Below are 21369 nucleotides of genomic sequence, written 5' to 3'. Positions count from 1 at the left end.
TGGGCTCTGCCCCGAGAGAGGCCTCACAGGTCTAGGAGAGCACAGAGCCTCTAATAAAGGAAAACCCCAATAATGTTATTAATTGCAATTTGCTATTAATATTGCTATTATTATTGCTAATGTTGCCACACTATTAATATTGATCGTTATTGCTATCAATAACTTCTAGCTCTTATCATTAGTGCTCCTTGTGCTTGGTATTCCCTGCATGCTTGCTAATTGCTAATTCTCTGCCTTTCACTTCAAGGAATAAGAGAATTACTTTCCGTCTCCTCCCAAGAAAATACTAGGCCAGGTGCATGGCTCATACTTGTAATCCCAGCACTTTGGAAGGCCAAGGGGGGCAGATCACTTGAGCTCAGGAGTTCAAGACTAGCCTGGGTAACCTAATGAGACTCTGTTTTCTACACCTACTGAGTAGCCCCTGGCCGGGCATGGTGGCGCATGCCTGTAGTTCCAGCTACTTGGAAGGCTGAGGTGCGAGGATTACTTGAGCCCAGGAGGTTGACCTAGGCTGCAGTGAGCCGGAATCACACCACTGCACTCTAGCCTGGGCAACAAAGTGAGACCCTGTCCCCAAAACAAAAACAAAACAAACAAAACCCAGAAAACATTAATCCATGCTGCTAGGAGGAGGAATCAGGCCTGGTGACAATCTGCCTTCGGCTCAATCGTTTACACCTGCTTCATCTCCTGGTTGGGGGGTGAGGGAGAGAACTGATGTGCACACAGCTTTCTCTGCAGAAAGAGAGTTCAGCAGTCCTTCCTTGTTCTAGAAGGACATAGAACTAAGATGCTGGAAGATGTCAGTGGGGCTAAAATCAAAAGCATCTGCTAACCACAGGTCATCTCTCTAAGCATATTGCTGATCTCAGGATTTCTGGTAATTTCTTATTTTTGATGATGGTGTGACCAGTTTCTTATCTAGTGGAAAGAGCACAGGCTTTGGCGACAGATGAGAATCAGTTGAGACATCTGTTTCATGGCTCACGAGCTCTGCAGTCTCAGAAAGCCTTTAGGAGCCTCAGTTTTCTCATCTGTTGATGAGGGATAATAGTACCTACCCCTCGGGGTTACTGCAGGGAGTAAACAAAATAATGTAAGCACATCTCTCAGCGCAGTGCCTGCCACAGGGAAGCTGCTCAGCAAATGCCAGTTGCTCAGGATGGAAGGAGCTGGGCAGAGGGCTTCGTTCTGCCTCTGGCCTGAGGGAGAGCCAGTGAGCCGCCCTAACCCTCTGTCGGGCTCTCAGAGGCAGGTGCCCTGGAGAGCTGGACCCCACCAGCAAAGCCGCTTGCTCACACAGGAAAAATATTTGGGTTGGAAAATGGACTCAGCCCACAAAGTGAACACACCCTGACTCAGAGTGTCGGTGGGAGACCTGGACAGATGTTTGGAGTTAGCGAGGTCACCCTTGCCCGCTGAGCATGCTGTCCTTCACCAGGACCCCCGGCCTGGGCTCCCAGGACCCTGCCTGTGCTCCTTTGTTCTTACGCTGGGCAGTCCAGATTTGTTCCTGGCTGCAGGGAAGGGCCTGCGCCTGTGTTCCCGACTGCTCAGGCATGGATGCTTACCTGGGCAGAGTCCTGTGCTGCTGACTCTCACAGGGTAGGGTGGCTGGCAGAGCACAAAGCATGTGCAGTTTGGAGTCAGATGGCAGTGAGTGGGTCAGCATCCAGGCTTGAACTGTGACCAATTAGTTAACCTCTCTGAACCTCAGTCTCTTCATCTATAAAATGGGACGAGCATACTACCTACCACATGGGGCTATGGGGAAAGCTCCATTGCCCCAATCTGTGTTCACATTTAGCAAGTCTTCAACAGATTACTACAGTTCAGCCTCAGCGTCTGGATTACCTCTGGCTTCTCTGTTGCTAGAGAGAGAGGGTTACTTCCCGTGGAGAGAGAAAAGAAATCAAAGGCGTTCTTGGGGAAGATCAGGATATAATGTTCTGAAACCAAAAGCAAGTCTGCCATGTCTCGGGGTCTTCTGCTACTGGGCCATCATAATGCAGGCCATATTGTGTTATTTGCTCCCGTTAAGATATTTCACAGGCAAAGAGGGCAAAGACCTGAGTTCAAGTCCCAGCTCTGCCACTGATTTGCTGTGTGACCTTGGACAAATCACTTTCCCATCCTGGTCCTTGAGTTCATCACCCATAAAAGGGGGAGGTGATCTAAATGTTGCTTGAGGTTCCTTCTGGCCCTGAAGTGTGATGTGGTGGAAAGAGAAGCGGTTGGGGTATCAGGAGACCAAGAGTCTAGCTAGTTCTACAACTAATTTGCTATAGGACTACAGATAAGTCACTTCCTCTCTCTGTGCCTCAGACTGCTCGTTTGTAAAATGAAAATGTTGGACTAGATTATAAATGGCAAATAGGTGGTTCGTGGGCCACACCCCCCACATTTGTGCTAATGGTAGATGTCACTAGTGGATCCCGACGCTCTTTCCACTGAGCCTGGACACAGCCTCAGCATCTTTCTCAACACAGCACTCTAGGAGGAAAATCTCACTCCATCAGTGTGCCCACAAGATGACCCCTAACTTGCCTTCCCTTAGAGCTGACCTCTGACATCCTTCTTGTGTGCCCTTTGGGGACTCCATGACCTAGGGACCCTTAGCCACTCACCGTACTTGGCTAAGAACCTCAAGGCCTCCAACTGTCCACTCTGGGCGGCCACGAACAAGGGGGTGATGCCGTAGGCATTCTTGGATTCCACCTTGGCTCCTCCGCTCACCAGGATCTGCATGACCTCCAGGTCATTGCGAGACACAGACTCGTGCAGAGCGGTCCAGCCACGGTTGCAACGGTGGTTGGTGTCTGCGTTGTGCTGCACCAGAATCTTCACCGCCTCTGCGTTCTTGCGCTCGCAGGCTGTGCTCAGGGGGAAGCAGGGATGGTCAGCAGGGCCTGGCGGGAACTGGCCAGCAGAGACTGCATTCATTCGCCTGTCCATTCACTCATCCACTCATTCAGCTTTCCAGTGCATGTGTGTTAAGTTCCAATCCCTGCATTGAACCTGGGATAGATGACTAAAAGCAATACTGATACTAACATTAGCAAGAATGCCTGCTGATTCATATGTATAGTACTGGTTCTATGCCAGGCTCTCTGTTCTAAGCACATTTTACAGGATTAACTAATTTAATCCTTCCAAATCCCCTTAAAGGATGCAGTGATGTTATCCCCTTTCACAGATAAGGTGAAGCACAGAGAGGGTAAGTGACTTGCCCAAAGTCACACAGATACTAAGTGGCAGAACTGGAATTCAAACCCAGGTAGTCAGGCTGAAGGTCTCTGTCCTCCGGGATGTCCCAGGATGTCCCTATCATTTCCCCTTCCAATGGTACCTGCTTCAGTCCTCCACATTACCAAGGCTGGGAGAATCTTTCTAGATGAGGAGTGGACGGTGTCATAATCCTGCTGAACTTCCCCCTGCTCCAGCAAAGGCTATAATTTAGTTCAGGGTAAAATGCACGTTGTGAGTACAGCTCTGCAAGTCTTTCTTGACCTGCTCTAACCTCCTTTATAAGCCTCATCTCTCTCTAGACCCCAAATGTGCCCTTGGCGCTGGCCCCAGAGTTCTCACCAGGAGCTGCAGGTGGTATTGGAGACACCTGGGCACTTGTCCAAATTAACCAGCCCTGGAAGCTTCTCTGTGTCCATGTCAGTGGGAGGAGGAGTGAGGAATGGGTCAGGGAGACTGGCAGCAGGGGGAGGAGGGCTGCCTGTGTACTGTTTCAAACAGGACCATAGGCCAAGCCTGCTACCTCTCTAAGCCTTGATTTTCTCACCTGTAAAATGGAGAGAATAAAACCTTCTTGAGCGGATGCTATGGGAGTGAGAGAGTGTGTAAGGCATGAGCATGGTGCTTGGCACATAGTAGGTGTGCTTGCAAGACCAGGGCCAAGCTCTGGCTGTGGGCTGCCCAGCTTCCTAAGCACTCCCTTTGGACAGCTGAGGTTCCAGGTGAGAGCCATGGTGCCCTGGCAGGCACGGATTCCAGGGAAGACACTTCCACAGTGTGTCTGCAGTGGATCCAGTGACCTACTACTCAGTTCCTGCTACCCAAGCTGTTCCAAGCACTGGATAGCCGACACGTGGGAAATCAGGGATATCTGTAATTTTTCCAAGTACAAAGGCCTGATCATTTTTGTAAGACCCCAGATGATTGCTTCAGCATGTAGGCACGGACAGGATGCTTTGGAATGTAGTGTTTGAGTGCAGTGTGACATCCACCTCCCTGAGTTTAAACCACTGGGGTACCCCTTGCTAGCTGTGTGATCCTGGGCAACCCATTTAATGTCTTGGTGCCTTAGGTCCTCATCTGTGAAAGGGGATACCAGCAGTGCCTACCTCATGTGTACATGGACATGAGGGGTCCATAAGAGAACAGTGCCTGGCACATACTCAACACTCAATCAATGCTAGCTATTGTGATTATTTAGATTTTGACTCTGGGCACTGCTGGGGAAGCCAACAAATGTCCGTGGATGATGTACTGAGTAAGCCAGGAGGCCTTGCTTCTCTTAAACAAATGTCCCAGAGGTACATGCTGTCGCATACCTTCATGCCTTTGCCTGTGCGGTTCCCACCGCTTGGCCAGCAGGTGATTCCTCCTCTGCGGTTCAGCTCAGGCGCCCCTCCTCTGGGTGCCCCTCCCCCATGCTCCCACAGTGCCCCCTGCCAAGCTCTTTACTGCTGTCTGTGTGTGGGTGCCTACAGGGCTGGGAGGGTGCACAGGTTGGACTATAGCTTTTCAGCTGCAAGCCCTCAGTGTCCCTCAGCGTCCTGGCCCATGGGAGGCAGTTGGAAAATGTTGGTAAAATACATGCAGGAATGAATGATTCAGTTACAGAAATTGCGCATTTGAGCGGGGCCACGTTGGGGTTATGCACTTATGGGAGCAGCATTCCCTGTTGCCCACCCAGCTTCTGGATTCTTCCTCAGGAACGCTCACTCCGGGGCGGGGACCTCACCTTTGTAGAGCGGTGTCTCTCGGGATTTGTTGGAGATGTCCGGCTCCGCCCCTGCTTGGAGCAGTGACAGGAGACAGTCCAGGTGGCCCCTGCACGTTGCCAAGTAAACGGCTGTTTCCTCCTGCAGGGTGCGCTGGTCGATGGTCCCTGGGTACGCTAGGGAGGGCCCACCGGGAAATTCATGTAGGAGGAAGATACTCGGCCCCACGACACAGAGGCTTTCCCGATTGCCTCCCAGAACAATGTATGACATCCTCTGAAATTTACCAACTACAGACTGCATTCATCTGGCCCTTTCACAAGGCCATTTTAGCTTCCTAGTCGTACAAGTCCAAGCTCAGATGCCACATCCTCTGAGAAGCCTTCCCTAACAGAGCCCCTCCCTCTTCAAATACTCTTGTCCTTCCGTGGAAATCACACCAGCCATTGCTGGAAACCCACTGTTATGTGCTGTGGTTTCTTGGAGTGTGGGGGGCCGTGTGGGGTCTGTGCTGCTTCAGGGCAGAGGTGACACCTGCCTGCAGGAGTTGCCCTTCTGAACCTGGCTCAGTAGGAAGACAGGGCCCAGAGAGGAGGCATGGATGTCCCGCAGCCCCACAGCAGGTGGGGGACAGCCTTGGCCAGGCACAGGCACAGCTGCAGTATTTTTCACACCAAATCAGCCCCCGGGACATTCTGGAACAAGTTGGCAGCGGCTCTTCTAAAAGTCAGCCCTCCCTCATTCCTTTTCTAGGAATTAGGCTTTCCTGTCCTCGGAGGCCTGGAGAGGTGGCAGCAGGGGGTGTCTGTCGGGGGGTGGGGACAACTCATTTCCCCTCTCCTAACTCCGTGACTAACCGACAAACGAAGGTGACAGCCTTGCCTGCCCTTCTCACCAAGATGGTTGTGGGCAAAGCACATGAAGCCCCAGGAGCGGCAGCCCTTCCCCCAGTCCCTTTCCCACCTCTTGCCACTGTCAGAGCCGACCCTCACCTCGCTGCAGGACCTTCAGGCAGCCCAGCTGGCCATAGTATGCGGCCTCGTGCAGCGGCAGCCAGCCCTCCTTGTTGGGCTCTGCGAGATTCTTCCCTTCCTTGATCATGGTCTTCAAGGCCTCTTCATCGCCATCCTTGATGGCCTTTATCAAGGGGTCCACAGGCCTGTGAGAGCAAGGAGTGGGTCAGTCCTCAAGGTCAGACGAAGGCCAGGCCAGGGGGCCTCTCTCCCAGGGAGTGCTGGCAGTGGGGTCACTCCGTCCTCGTCCCCACTGGTTCTAGGATGAGCACTCAGCCCCCTGCAGCCCAGTGGCTGCAAGAGGATTGGGGGACCCCTCCATCCCTGTGGCTTTCCATGGCTGCCGTGAATGTTATACCAAGACCAATTCTACCAAGAGGATTCAGGCACACGATGCCAGCCTCCTAGGGGAGTGGCTAACCACCCACATGTGAGGCACTTGTGATAATTAAATGCTTTCCCTGAGTATAGCACTCTAGCGTTTACCAGGCATGCCCACCTCGGGGGCCCCTCTTAACCCTGAGCATCTTTCTGGGGTCTTCCAACTCCTCTCCTTGCCCCATTGCTTATTCCTATTCCCAGTACATCCAGCTGCAGAACAAAATATGTACTGTAAGGATTAATAAATTTGAAGCCTTCACAATTTGAAACTTCTGAATGTCAAAAAGATTTGAGGGCTAAAGTGAAGCTTTTCCTTGCTTGGCTTGTTAAAAGTCCCTTTGTTCATTCATTGCTTCCTTCCTTTCTTCATTCATTCACTGACCTCCCTACCCCATCCTTGGAGAGTCCCTGAGAACCACGATGGCTATGGCTGTCAGATCCACTTTTGGGGAGGGTTCTGCATCAATAGTCCCATTTCCCAGATGGAGAAGGTGAGGCTGGAGGCAGGCCTCATTCCCAGGACACCTACGCCATGTTGGGCTAGGACGGGCTCTGGAGGGTCTCTGCCACCAGACCCTGCACTCTCGCAGCCACTTCCTCCAGCGTGAGCAGCACTTCCTCCTGACTCTCAGGCTCTCTGGTTATTAATAGCATCAGAGCACAGACGCCGGTGAAGCAACAGACCCAGCAAGGACAGTGGGAAACTGACCAGATAAGTCCTGAAGTCCCCATTAGCACCGTCACTGCCACCTTGACGAGTTCCACTTAGGAGTAGCCAGAGCAGCCCCTGCCAGCATCAGGAAAAGCCCAGTGGGGGTATGTGCCCCCCTTTTCCTGGAGTGTCTCCAAAGGGACCCCAGCTGAAGTGGAAGGGAGGAGGGCTGGCTTTTCTTGTGGCCTTGGCGAGCAGGGCGCGGTGCAGTGTCATGAGAACACTTTCAGGACCTGCCGCCCAGCTTGGGTCTCTCCAGCTGTGATGCAAGGACCCTGGAGCTCTCAGCCCACACATTCACAGCTTCGCCGTGACCTCAGACAAAGTCCCTGCCCTGTGGGTGGGGGGAGGGTGCTGGGGGTGTCAGGCCATCAGAGTAGTAAGCTGGACGGGACCCTAGAGGTCACGTTGCCCTCTCCAGCCGTGTCCTGCAGAGAAGGGAGACGCAGAGGGGACAGCGACTCTCAGGCAATCATGCAGGAGGTGGCAGTAGCTGAGACCAGCACTGGGTCTCCCTTTTCCAGATTGTCAACCACTCCACACACCCACCACACCAGGGAAGTGGAGGGCGGCAGGATTTGAAAAAGGCTGGGAAGGAGAAAGAAAATATTGGCCAATTGCCTCCTCTCTTCTCTACAACGTAACTGAGTGAGGAAATGCAGTTCCAGTGATAGGTCCCTCTTTTGCTTTTGGCTGCTTCCGGGGTCACTATTCCAGGGGTGCAGAGAGGGGAGGGAGGCAGAATTATTTTCTAAGGAACCCGTTAGCCCTGCCCCCTGGTGCCAGGCAAACAGAACCCCTGCAGCTTAGATTACTTCTGGATTTTAGCACCTGGCACTTCACAAATAAGGGCAACAAAACAAAACAAAGGCTGTGGGTGTGGGCATTTTGGATGTACCCAGAGTGATGGCATGGGAGAAAGTGAGACTGAGACAAACAGAAGGGTGCAGCCAACTCATCAAGTTCAACTCCAAGCTCTCCTGGGCCTCTGGGGTTCTAAGGCCAGCTCCCCAATTTCCCTCGTGCTGGGTCCCCAGTTTCAGAGCCCCATGGGGCTCCTCCAGCACTCGGGTCCCATGCTGGAGGCATCTGAGGGGGGATCACCAGCATGCCTGGCTGGCAGTTCCTTGAGGACTGAAGTCTGTGGCCACCAAGCCCAGCTCAGCAGGAGCAGTGGGGCCGCAGGGGGACACCCCTAGAAGGAGCTGGCCTGGCAGGTGCTCCATAGTGCCCTCTGCCCTCCTGGGGGCTGTGGGCCTGCTTCCCACCCTCCCTGCCATCCCAGTTAGGGGAGTGAACTTGGATGGTCCTGGGGCCAGACAGGAGTCACTTACCCCAGCTGGGAGGTCTTGAACAAGCTGCTGCTGTATTTCTGCATGACCCCTTGGAACAAGCCCACTGGGGCCCGGGCCGGCGAGCTCTCAGGAGGTGCGGTGGACCTGGAGGGTGCAGAGCAGGAGTGAAAGAGGGAAAAGTATTCTGCATAGGAGAAGCGGGTCATGGCTTCAGGCAGGAACGAGGATGGAGGGAGAGCCAGGGAGAGACTGACTGACAGACAGACACAGGGCTCTGAACCAAAGCAGATGGCCGGGTCCTCTCTGTGTGCTGGACACAGCTGCTGTGTCTCCGGATTATTTTTGGCCCTTGGAGGAAGCCCTGGGAGATTTAAATGACCATATAAGACAACAATGAGGTTAACCTCACCCCACCCCCCAGTCCCCCTCCCCAGCCAACCATGAGAGAGGCAGATAGGAAGCAAGGTGACATTCTTCAGGCAGGAGGATGTGAGCCGTGGTCGGCAGGTTGGCAGGTCCCAGGATGAAAGGGGCTCAGGCTCACCGCTGGCCAGGCAGATCCCTGCAGGGCTGGATGGGAGATTCATGGCAAAGCAGAGGATAGGGGAGCAAAGCTGAGAAGCCAAGCTGTACCTGTGCCCCCCACGCCCACCTGCCAGCTCCTCATTAGGGGATCTTGTCCCAGGGGTAGGAGCAGACACTAGAGTAACCTCTATAGCATTATTATAGGATGCATGAGGAAGGGCATCGGAACCAGGGCTGCAGTCAGACAGACACAGGTTCACATCCGGGCTCTGGCACTCCCTGGCTGTGTGACGTGAGACTGGTTGACCCTTTCTGTGCCTTAGTCCTCCCTCCTGCAAGGTGGCATGAAAACAGCCTGTGTTCGAGGGCCGGTGAGGCCTGAGTAAGTGAATGGTATGAGGAGCTTAGTGGAGAGTGAGGCACAGAGGGTGTTCCACATGTGCTAACTATTCATTGTATCATCATTTTGCCTCTCTAGGCCTCAGTTTTCCCGCCCCACCAGGCTCTTGTGAGGGTGGAAGAGCTGGAAGGAGGTGGGATGGCGGCTCCACAAATCTGAGTTGGCCTGGGGTTGTCGTGAGAACAGGGTATGTGGCCCCTACTGACACCACCCCCAGTAGGTCAGGCCTGGCGTTCTCGATACCCCAGTGGCCCTGGCCTTTCACCACACTCTTCTGGGGGGGATTAGGGAGGACTCTGCTACCAGTGACTCACACCCTGTGGGGCATGGAGTAATTATGACCCTGAGAAGCACCCACACTCTTTCTGGCCAGGCCAGAGCCTACAGATTCTGTGGGTACACCCCGGCAAGGCCAGGGCGTGGTAGAGAGGAGCGAGGGTAGCAGGAGGAGGAGAACCTGCTCACCCCTCTGCTTCACCCTCTCAGGGCTGGCTGCAGGCCTGGCTGCCTTCCTCATCCTCGCCGCTGTCCCTCCCTCCCACCTTCCTTCTCCCATCCCCTGCTCCTGGCCTTCTACTGACCCGCACTGGGGTGGGCAGGACACCGCCTGCATGTGTCCTCATTTATCCGCATCCATCAACCGTAGATGGGAGTGGCTTTTACAGATGAGGACACGGAGGCTGTGACAGGGGATGTAACTGTGCAGGGTCACCTGCAGCGGGACAGCAAGTGGAGCAGAGGTTTAGACCACCACTGTCTGCCCAGCTTCTGATGCCACCCTGTCCTCTGAAGGCCTGGCCTCTTCCTGCCTTTTCATCCTTTCTCCAGCTCTCCGACCTCCACGCTGACTGTCCCTGCCACTTTGAACAAACCCCATCCCCTCTCTGTGCCTCAGTTTCATTATCTGCAAAATGGAGAAGTGGGACCAGGACCAGACTGGGGATGTCCTCACTGCTTCTGTAGCTGTGGAGACACAGTGTCCCACAGATCCCAGAGCCAGGGCCCCTCTTCAGCCCTAACAGCTGCTGGGTTCGGTGTCCTCTGCATTAGTGCCTGGTCCTGAGAAGAAGAGACAGCCGGGAAGGTGGAGGCAGCCTGGGGCCAGGCTCACCTCAGCTGTCTCCAGCCCTGTCGTCTTGATGAGGCCCTGAGCTTCCACCTCCCAGGATCCTCGGGTCACGGCCACCCTCATGCTTAGTGCGTGTGTGGCCTCCAATTACCTGCCATTGTTAGAATGTTTTTAGCAGGATGATAAAGCATTGGGACAAAGCCCACTGCACCATCCTAAATGAGGACCCGTCTGTGCATAGTAATAGCAGCAGTAATGGTGGCCGGGATGTTGAGGTTGATGGAGGTAGAGGGAGATGGTGATGATGACAGTTTCTAACAACTGTGCAGGGCAAATGTTCACAAAGGCATGCCGAGCCTCTCCTCATTTCCATTCTCCTGCCACCATTGATGGAAGCAGCGGGTGTGCTGTTCCCATTTTGCAGACGAGGAAACCAACAGACTGAGTTCCATTCAACAAAGATTTCGTAGCTCTGGCTCGGTCCCAGAGCCACTCTGGGTGGCGAAGCAGCTCATTAAGATATATCTTTTTGTGGATCCTGAGGATGTTTGGAAGCCAGCAGGGAGGGAGACAAGGCCACACACAGCCACAGAGTCACAGAGGACGGGCTGAGATCGGGGCAGAAGGGCTCATTCTGGGAGCACTGAGATCAGGGTGCGTCCACTGGCTTTGGGGCTGGCGACTGGGCAAGGCAACCGCTCAGAGTTACTGAGTCGTGAGTCTCAGGGCTGGCTGGGGAGCCAGGGCCCCTGGCTGGGTTTCGTGCTCTTGCCGATCAAGGCTGGAGGCCCCATTTCCCCTCGGGCCCCAAGCAGGGGAATTCCCAACAGAGCAAACCTCCTGGGCTGAGTCATCAGAGGCAAGAAGAGCCTGGCCTCGACAGGATGTGGGTGTAGGTCATGCCCTGAAAGAGCACCAGGTAGGGCCTCTGTCTTTTGTGTGTCACTGGGCAGGTTCTGGGGTGGAGAGTGTGTCACCGTCACCTGACCCTGGAGTCCAGCTTGTCATGAATTCAGGCACGGTCAGGCTCAGTGAAGGCAGAGAATGGGCTGGGAGGACAGTGCTCCTAGTCGCTCGGTGAGTCAATGGATAGCTGCTCTGTCTGAGTTAGTAAGAAGCCCAGGTCAGCCCCAGGGAGGCAGTGATTGGGCTGGGCCTGGCTGAAGGCAGGGGGCAAGTAGGCACCTTAATAGAAGAGGGAGCTAACAAAATCGAGATTCCACCCCACGCCCACCACCATGCCACGAGTCCACCCCACGCCCGCCACTGTGCCATGAGTCTACCCCACGCCCACCCCATGCCACAAGTCCACCCCACGCCTGCCACTGTGCCATGAGAGTCCACCCCATGCCTGCCATTGTGCCAGGCCCTCTGTTCTCTCACCAGAGCCTCACGGCAACCTACATCAGCCCAGATATCAAGAACATGATGCCCAGCACACAGTAGGTGCTTGATAAATTTAAGTAAATAAAACAAAACAAACAAAAGTCTTTGAAGGATTAAAACGCCATATGGCAATCTTGGTACTGTGTGTCTGTGGGCCAAGATCTCATACCCCTGGAGAGCCTGTCCCCTGCCCTCTCGGGTAGAGAGAAGAGCTCATAGCGTGTAACTAACCCCCACCCTGGTTCCTGCACAGTCTGTGGAATCGGCCTCCCACCCATGAGGTTTCTGTTTTTCCCTCACCCACCAGCCAGTCCATCCTTTCTGGGGTGACCAGAGAAGAATCACATGTGGAGGAGAACATGAATTCCAAGCTGCTGTGACTCTGCCTTCCCGTCCATAGCTGTGACTCATTGAGCACTTGTTATAACAGGCATATTGCACCAAGCATCCCATTTAATTCCCCAGTCCACTTGGTGAAGGAGATGTAATTGGCTTCCTTTGCAAATGAGAGAACTGAGGCTCAAAGAGGCTTGCCTCCTCTAGTCTGCTTGATGAACTCCTATTCATCCTGCAAAGCCTACTTCCTTGACTAAGTGAATTGACCTTTTCTAGTGTCCCTCTGTAACTGAGCAAGCTGTGCTCTCCCTGCTGTGTCATCAGGTAGTTCTGGGCCTTCACCCTCATTAGACTGTGATCTTAGGGAGAGCAGGGCCCAGCCCTGATTCACAACCTGGCATATCATAAGTGCACAGTAAGTGTGGGTCGCTTGATTTGACTTGTTTGAAACTGTGCACACAACAGCCTCAGCCAGTTCCTGCTTCATGTTTTCCTCCTTTGTCTTCTCGGAAATGTATCTTAAATAAAATGCAGTTTAAAGATTATGAAGACCCAGCCTCCTGGACTCACTCTGGCTGGACCATTCATGGAAACCTTGGGCTCTGCACTTCATGGGTTCATGGACCCCACTTCTCCATGGAACAGGAAGCTAGGTCTGCCTCTTTGGAGTCCCTTAGGGGACCAAAGCTTGGCAAATGATCCTCATTTGATCCTCATCAAATTCTGTCCCTTACACTGAGGTGGGACAGAAGCAAATTGGGAAATGGTTTTCAACAGAATTCTGTTTTCTTTGGGATACTGATCTTTCATTTCTAAGATCCCGATGACTCAGTGGACTCCATTTGGGTCACAATATAATAATGATCAATTACATTGCTAGAGCTTTTTATTGGTTTCAAACGTATTTATTTGTTTAAAAACATTTATAAGGTAGCTACAATGATCCAGGCTCTAAGCTGGGCACTGGAGATAAAAAATAAATAAATAAATAAACAATATCAGCTCAGCTCTCTGTCCCCAAGGAGGTCACAGTCTAGTTGGGAACACTCTCAGGAAGGCGTCCCAGGAAGACCCAAGAAGCTTGTCTGTGAAGCAGAGGCCGTCATGAGGTTGGTGCTGGAGCACTCAGACAGGGCCAAGGAGGTCAATACGAGCTGCAAGATGTGGGAAGGCTCCAACACCCACCTCATCTTACTTGCTTTTCATAGGAATACTGCAAGGGGAGCACAGCACGTTTTCGTTGTTGCTGTTATAAAGATGAGGCCACTGGGGCTCAGATAGGGTTAGCAACCCACCTAAGGTTGCACAGCCAGTAAGTGTAGAGGAAGAATTTGAATCTCCAGACCTACTTCTCTTTCCACTCTGCTGCCTTTTCATCTATTCGTTTATTCCCCCATTCACTCATTCACAGATAACCATGTGGTGCCTGCCACAGGTCAGACACAGAGCTTCACTGGAAGCATAGGTTAATGGCAGAAGCAGACAAATAAATAAGAATTGCAAGTCAAGGTCAAGGCCACAAAGGAAACAGCCATGAGAACAAGTAAGAGGTGAAAAACCAGTTGGCCTGGGAGAGTGGTCAGGGCAGGACTGGCTGAGGAGGTGATGCTTAATCTCAGACCTGAAGATGAGAAGAAGCTGCCATGTGGATTTTCTGGGGACAAGGGTGACATCCTATTGCTAAACTTGCTGTGGATTTATTTGGACAGATAAAAGTGAACAAGGACTGTCTTGGGTCCTGCACCCACTGTAATGCGTGTCTGGGTGTGAGGGCACAAGTGCGTGTGTGCCGTGTGAATTTGGGGACCCTGGGCCTCTGTGAGTGGGAGACAGACGTAATGAGGTCAAAACCTCACCTCAAGGTGGGGTAGTGGAAGGAAACAGAGGCCTTCACAGCATCGGCAGAGCCTGGTGAAGTGTCTGAACTTCAGAGCGGGACAGACTTTGGTTCCATGCCTGGCCCTGCTGTGGGCATGTTTTGTCATCTGTAAAATGGGCACAGAAGCATCCACTTTGGGTGGCTTTTGTAAACATTAAGTGAATTAATGTGCGGCAGGCACATGGGAGGTGCTCAATGTGCATTTGTGGGGAGGAGAATTGCATTAAACATTCTATCTAAGGGCATTTTCTTCCCAGCAGGGCCCAAGCCCAGCCTCCTTCCAGAGGCGCAGAACGGAACCTAGGAGGTTTCAGGTCACTCCTAGAGTAAGAAGATGCAGGTTGACCCTCCTTTGCTATATTGCTTGTGGGGCTGGACCTCAGATGAGGGCTGCTTGACCTGGGGGAAATGGTCTCAGTTCTCCAGGAGAGCTTTTTCCGCAGGAAGCTGAATAAATGTTCATGGCCCACTGTGGGCCTCCATTTCCTTACCCACCAGATGAAGGCACAGTCAGGGTCTGGAGGCCGAGGGCCCATTTCGTTCTAATGTTTCCAAGCATCCCTGGGACTCCTGAGGGGGCTCCTATGGTGGGGAGAAGGCTGCAGACACCTGGGGGGACGTGCTGGCTTCATGCAGCAGGCCCTGTCTTCAGAGGAAGGATGCCCTATCTCTCTGACCCCCTCCTGAGAAAGAGGAACTTGTGGCCTGTCTTCCGCTGAACCAGCCAGAACAGGAACCAGGGCCACCTTGAGCACGAGGCAAGATGAACCCAGTCCTTGGCTTCAGGTTTCTGTTTTTCAGATTGGGTTTCAGAATGGAACGTCCTCGGGGGCAGCTTAGTAACCTGGAGTCTTCGTACTCTTTCCAGCTGCCCAAAGTAGCTGCCTGCCTTCCCCTTTAAAAGGGGCTCCTCAGCTCTGGGCCTCTGCCCTGCCAGCCTGACAGAGATGGTCCAGCCTCGGCAAGGGCAAAGTCACTTAGGGGACAGGGCTGAGATGCGCCATCACCCACCTTCATCCCCTGTCAACTGTGACTGCACATCGGAAAAAGTCTGTTTATTGTTGTTGTTATTTGAGAAGGAAGCTGAGGTTTTGAGAGGTTAAGCAACTTGCCTGAGGTCACGCAGGGAGCCAGCTGGCTGCTGTACACAATGAGATTTGTGGCCCATGCCTCAAAGTAACACCAACACAATTGTCACAGCAATTCCCATGCCCTGCCATTCATGCCCAAACACCCTTGACCTTGGCTGGGGGCGGGGGTGAGGAGCAAAAGCAATTTTATGGCTTATATAGGTCTTTTCCAAATGCATTCTAAGATCGATCACCACTCTGCTTAATCACCTCTCTAGCTCCCACCTCCTACAAAGAAGGTGTCTTCTACATCTGCACCATCTGATAAGGTCGTCACTGGCCACATGTGGCTAGGGAGTGCTTGAAACATGGCTGGTCTGAATCAAGATGCGCTGTGAGTGTAAAATACACACTGGATTTCAAAGAATTGATGGGCAAAAAGAAATGGTAACAATCCCATTCATAATTTTATATTGATGGAAATATAAATCTATTGGAAATGGTGATATTTCAGATGTGAGCTATCAATGAAAATTAATTTCACCTGTTTCTCTTTACTTTTTTGGCTGTTGGAACCTTTAAAATTGCATCCGTGCGTTGCAGTTGTGGCTGGTGTCATATTTGGATGGCGCTGCTTTAGAAAGTCCTGTGACTGAGAGGATGAAGTGGGGCTGAGAGTGGGGGGCTAGAAGAAGGAGACAGGATGGCCCTGCTGGGCAGACATCCCTTGCTTACCAGACATGTTTTTCAAGGGAGGCTGCATTGTAAGATAGGGAGCCAGGCAGCTCCGATCTCTGCAGCATTATCTACTGGCTATGTGACCTCAGGCCTCTTTTTCAGCCCTGAACTTCAGCTTCCTTTTTAAATGGGTCTGTAACCCAGAGCCCGCTGAGAGGGTCCTTAAGTGGATGAAAGGAGGCAGAGTGTGTATAGCACCCACTGCAGTACCTGGCACAGCCAGAGCTCAGTAAGTTCAGATAACAAATGTAAATGGGAAAGGTGTGAAAGGCAACCTAGAGACCAAGATACCTTGGTTTTGGATTAACAACATTAGGGATCTACAGTCTGTGGATGTCCTGGATGGCCCACTTCCCTCATCAGCCTCGCCTTGCTCACCTGGTCCATGGGTAGAAATGGGCCGGTTGGCGGTTGGTACATGCAGACGCGGTGGCCTCAGCAGTGGTTGGGCCCCTTGTCTTGTCCGCTAGGCTCTGCTCGATGGCCATCTGCACCAGTTCATCCTCACTCAGGCTGCTGTACAGGCTGTACTCCTCCTGCCCAATGGTACACTGGCTGCCCCGAGTGCTGATCTGCGTTGCCATCCTCCTCCACCTCTCACCCTGGCCTCCAGAACAGACACCCAGTGGGGAGGAGGGAACAGCAAATCAGAAAACCCTGTGAGGAAACCAAAACCATCCTGGTCATGAACAGTTTTGCAGCATAGCTATGTTTACCCTCAGGGAAGGGTGTGCATTTCACTGACAATAACACATTCATTCTAAATTCATTCATTGGTCACATGACCCACCTAACCACCTGTCCATCTATATATCCATCCATCCATCCACTCATCTATTCATTTACCCACCAGCCCATCTCACCATCCATCCATTTATTCATCCTCCCATACATCCATCTACCCACCGATCTATATGTTATCTACCTTCCCAAAAAATCCATCCATCCCTCTATACATATATTCAACTATCCAACCACCCACTCAACCGCCCTCCATCTATCCTCCTATCCATCCATCTGTCTACTCATCTGACCATTTATCTGTCTATTCTCTCATCACTACTCATCATTCATCTATCCATTCATCTTTCTGTCCATCCAACCATCCATCCATCTGTCCTCCCATCCCTCCATTATGCTATCTGTCCACCCAGCCATCCATTTATTCATGCATCATCACATCCACCCACCATACATCCATCTATCCAACCATCCACTCATCCATTGTTTATTTTTCCATTCCAGATAACCTATCTATCCCTGTATTTATGCATACATTAACTAAAAGGTCACTTGTTGAGCACCCACTCTGTGTCAGGCACTCTTCTAAGCACGGAGGATACAACGATGACTCCAACAGACAAAAATCCTTGCCCTCATGGAGCTTACACAGGATTGCATACCAGTTACCAAGAGCATAGATCCTGGCATTTCTCCATTTCTTTGCACTGTGACAGGCCTGAGAATACCAGAGATGAATCAGACACAGACCCATTACTTGAAATCACATGATCTAGTTAAAATCAGTCATTAAAATAACGTCCCGTGTCAATTCCAGTGACTCTTTTCTTAAAAATGCCTCAAAGAGTAATAGACTCCAGTTGGGTGCCAATGCTTTAAGAATATGAAATGGAATCAGCTAAGCTTGATTTTCATTCTGGCTGGCTGACTCACACTGTGTGGGTCAATGGTTCTTGGTCCTGGCTGAACATTGAATCACATGGCCTTCTAAAAAATACCCCGAATACCAGTGCATTACTTTGATTTGTTCAGCAAATATTCACTCCCTTTCCCTAAAGGCAGATCTTTCCCCACCCTTCCCTGTTGATATGGGTCTCAATATGCATGACTTGCCCTGGCCTGTGAGTGCTGATGGACATGCGTCAAGGAGATGCATGACAAGTATGTACACTGGGGTTTGCCCTTGCTCTTCTGTCATCACCAAGAGAAGAGCTTCCCGCTGGAGCTTGCTGCCCCTCAGCCTAGGCCCCAGAGAGAACCCACATGGTCACCTGAGCCCAACCTCCTCAGATGAGCCTTCTCCTTCTTCAAGGCCCAGGGCAAGTGCCCCTCTTCTGGGAAGCCTACCCAGATCCTTCTGGGAAGAGGAACTTCACCTGAGCTGTGGTCAGTAGTTCATGGGTGGACTTGACCCTGGATCCTCTTTCCAAGGCCAGCACCTTATATGAGGAGGTCAAAGTTCACTGCATGGCTGGCCAAACAGCTCCATTTTCATACGGTGTGGCAGATTCTGTGGATGGTCCCTTCAACAGCCATTTCCCCCATCTTTCCTGATAGCAGAACCTGGCTTTGTCTAGGCAACAGGGTGCCCTGTCCCATGGATGAGTCATGACTGCTTCAAGCCAGGTGGGACAATCTCACCGCCTCAGCTGGTGACAAGCCCAGGGGTGGGACTGTAGCCTAGTTTTATCCAAAAAGTTATAACAGAAAATCTGCTGGGGTGGTCCTATGGAAGACTTTCCTTTCTACTAAAAGAGAGAGTAGTGAACAAAATGACTCCTTTCCCCAACCTCTGCTTAGTGCTTGGAGGACTTGATGCTTGGAGTGGCAGCAGCCATCTTGTGACCATGAGGGGGACAGTGAATGACAGGTTGATACAATGGGTTTGGCATAATGAATAATAGTTTTTCTGGGTCCTTCATTATGTTGCAAAACCGCTGAACCAATGCTGGGTCCGCCCGCCCCATCCTGCTTGTTAGGTCCTGAAGATCCTTGTGGTTTAGCCAATGTTATTTGGGTTTTCTCTTATAGGCAGTCAAAATCATCTTAACAGATGGCTCTCAGGCCTGGCTGAGAGTCTTGAAAACATATCAAGGACCTGGTTCGGCCCCGGATCAATGAACTCCAAGCCTCAGGGCTGGGACCCAGGGAATGCAATGCTGGAGGCTTCTCTGGTGATGTTAGTGTGTGGCCAGGGTTGAGAACCACTGTTCAATGAGATTAATATGTCAGATGGCCAGTCTGTGGTCCACACTAGGGGAGGGGAAGGGTCATGACCTCACAATCATTTTTTGCCTGATGCTTGGAGTGCTGTTATTTACAGCAGTAGCAGCAGTTTTACTTATTGTGAAAGGAGCCCAGGACAGGGAACTGAGGGACTTTGGTTTCTGTCCCAAGTCAGCCATGAGCACCCCTCTTCTCTCTTGTGTCCTCAGTTTTTCCATCTGTTAAATGGCAGGGTAGACTAGAGCCTGTCCTCTGGCCCTCTGGTACTGGCAGGAGGTACCTGTGCAGCTGGGTGGAGCCCCCATCTCCAGCTGGCCCAGGCCTGGCTTCCCACCCCTTCGCTGCTTCTCTGTGGCTGGGGTCCCTGCCAGGTCTGAGTTGGCCCAGGTCTGCCTTCAGAGGGGCGGGGAAGGGGCTCTGCCCAGTGAGGTGTGACACCCTCCTCTTCTCTAGAGCTGGTTTGGCTTTACATACCCCAGCGCCTGGTGCAAGGTAGGGGCTCAGTGCACATGGTGCTAAACTAGCAGAAAGTGCTGGTGCCCAGGACCTGGTCTGGCATCCTGGTGCAACCATCTAAAGGTGTCTGCTCAAAGCCAGGGCACAAGGGGGAAGAGCACTGCACTAAGAGTCATAGGCTGAGCTATAATTGCCATGCTAATGCCAAAGGGCTTTGTGACCTCAGCTAAGTCCCTGTCCCACTCTGGGCCTCAGTTTTCTCATTGCAAAAGGAGGATTTGGGGCTGGAAGGTTTCCACAGATTTTTCAGTTCTGAAGAGTCTGCAACTCAGCGAGACGTTTGGTTTGGCTCTGTGCTATTAAACCTCAAACTCTCTGTCCCTGGAGATCCCCTATGGCCACGTTGACAAAAAGAGCTTAGTATTGGCCATGGGGGAACAGAAAACCTTGGGGAAGTGGAGGGATCTTGAGTCTGCAGGTCAGGACCCCTAAGTCTACTTTCAGTTCTGCAACTTACTAGCTATATGACCTGGGGCGGGTCACTTCCCCTTTTCTGGGCCTCAGTTCCATTATCAATAAAAATGGGAAGGACACAAGCTACTTCGCTACGCTGTAGAAGCATACGTGAGCTAAGATGTGTAGGCAGTTTGTAAGGGGTAACATGATTATTTAATGGGGACCCCTCATCATCTCCAGGCAGCTGCTGGCCCTGCAGCCTGGTATGGGCCAGAGACTCATAGCACGTGGCTGCAGTGGCCCTTCCTGACCATGTGCCTTCCTGGAGGCGAAGGCAGCTAGGTAATGGTCACCCAGAATCACCAATCCTGCATCTAATTCCAGACTCACCAGGCCCTTCCCAAGCCTCTCCCATGGGTTGACACCACTCAGAGACTTTACATTGGCCAATTATCCATGTCATTACCCTCACACAGCCCTGGAAGGTAGGAAGCTTTTTCACTGAATTAACTTAATTCCTCTACAGCCCCTCTCCTTCCAAAAGGACCTTGATGCTCCTACGTTAATGGTTCCATTTTACAGATGAGGCAGGTAAGGTTTAGATGGAGAGGGGAAGGGTTTATAGGAGGACAGACAGCTGGAAAGCTGGGATTCGACGCCTGATCTTCCAACCTCAAATCCAATGCTCCTTCTGGCAATTCCAGGAACACTGACCCAAGCAACTGACACACACGTGGGTTTGGAGCAGACCTGTCCTCATCCAGCTGCAGTCAGCTATCCTCCCAGCTGCCCAGCACCCCCTGGCCTATATCTGTGCCCTGGGCACCACACCAGCCTCTTTGCCTGCTGCATGGAAGGTACATGCAGAGGGAGGAGAAGGGCTTAACCTTGACAGGACCTTGAGAAGGTCTACTCCTTGGACTACCTGCTATAGGCCTGTCTCCCTAGAAAGTCCAGAAACTTCTGAGGAGCAGGACTGTGTCACACTCGTAACCCCAGGACCTAACCCAAGGCTGGGTACACAAAAGGTATTTAATAAATGCTAGATGGACAGGTGAATGAATGATAGGACCACAACAGTGCTCAAACCCTTAGAAGCACAGCTGTTATGGAGTTTACTTGAGAGAGAGGGCCTCTGCCTTTGAGGAGGCAAATTTCCTACCCCACTGTGGACCCACATATCTCTTGCTTTTCCCACTGAGGTCCCCAGCCTTCAAGGGTTCTTGGGTAAGTTACCCACCTTTATGGGTAAAGTGGATAAAATGCATAAAATGGAGATATTAGCAAGTGTTATTATGGGGTTGGTGGTAGAGTCAAAAGGGCTCATGTGTGTACAGGCTCAGCTGTGGGTCTGGCTGTTAGTAAGTGTGCAATGAGTCTGGCTATGGGTCTGGGTGTTAGTAAGTGTGCAACGCATAGGCCGCTTCAGGGCAGGAAACTCCCCGTCCCTGAACTGATGCAATCGTAGGCTGGTGACAACTGTCAGGGATACTATGGCAGCGTCTCCTGGGGGACAGGTGGTGCTGCTCAGCCCTAGCACGAGGGGGAAGTTATGAAGCAGCGTGTGGAGCCAGCTTGACTGAGTTCACATCCCAGCTTTTCTGGTTGTTAGTCGGGAGAGCCTCTGGAATAGTGGTTTCTCTATCTGTAAAATGGACATGGTCAGAGCACCTATTTCTTGGGAGAGGGCATTGATTTGGGTGATGCCTTGCCCCTCTTTGGACC

The 21369-nt window shown here is 52.0% G+C and overlaps 1 protein-coding gene across 3 annotated transcripts in view; it reads right to left on the bottom strand.

Annotated features, from left to right (window-relative positions):
- ASB2 (ankyrin repeat and SOCS box containing 2) overlaps nt 1–21369 on the bottom strand; it is a 55611-nt gene that overhangs the window by 14252 nt on the left and 19990 nt on the right. For 2 of the 3 annotated variants that reach the window (XM_030803417.1, XM_003260915.4), the window contains exons 2-6: nt 16144–16422; nt 8402–8506; nt 5954–6120; nt 4982–5137; nt 2631–2876 (exon numbers count right to left, since the gene is read on the bottom strand). In XM_030803417.1, coding sequence (XP_030659277.1) covers nt 2631–2876; nt 4982–5137; nt 5954–6120; nt 8402–8506; nt 16144–16349 — 880 coding nt within the window. In that variant the 5' untranslated portion in view covers nt 16350–16422. Of the gene's footprint in view, nt 1–2630; nt 2877–4981; nt 5138–5953; nt 6121–7064; nt 7131–8401; nt 8507–16143; nt 16423–21369 lie in introns of those variants that run through there. The other variant, XM_030803418.1, reaches the window with a different exon arrangement.

Source organism: Nomascus leucogenys, chromosome 22a (genome assembly GCF_006542625.1).
Source record: "Nomascus leucogenys isolate Asia chromosome 22a, Asia_NLE_v1, whole genome shotgun sequence".
NCBI lineage: Eukaryota > Metazoa > Chordata > Mammalia > Primates > Hylobatidae > Nomascus > Nomascus leucogenys.
Note: the sequence above shows the minus strand (reverse complement) of the source record. Positions and strands in the feature narration are given on the sequence as shown.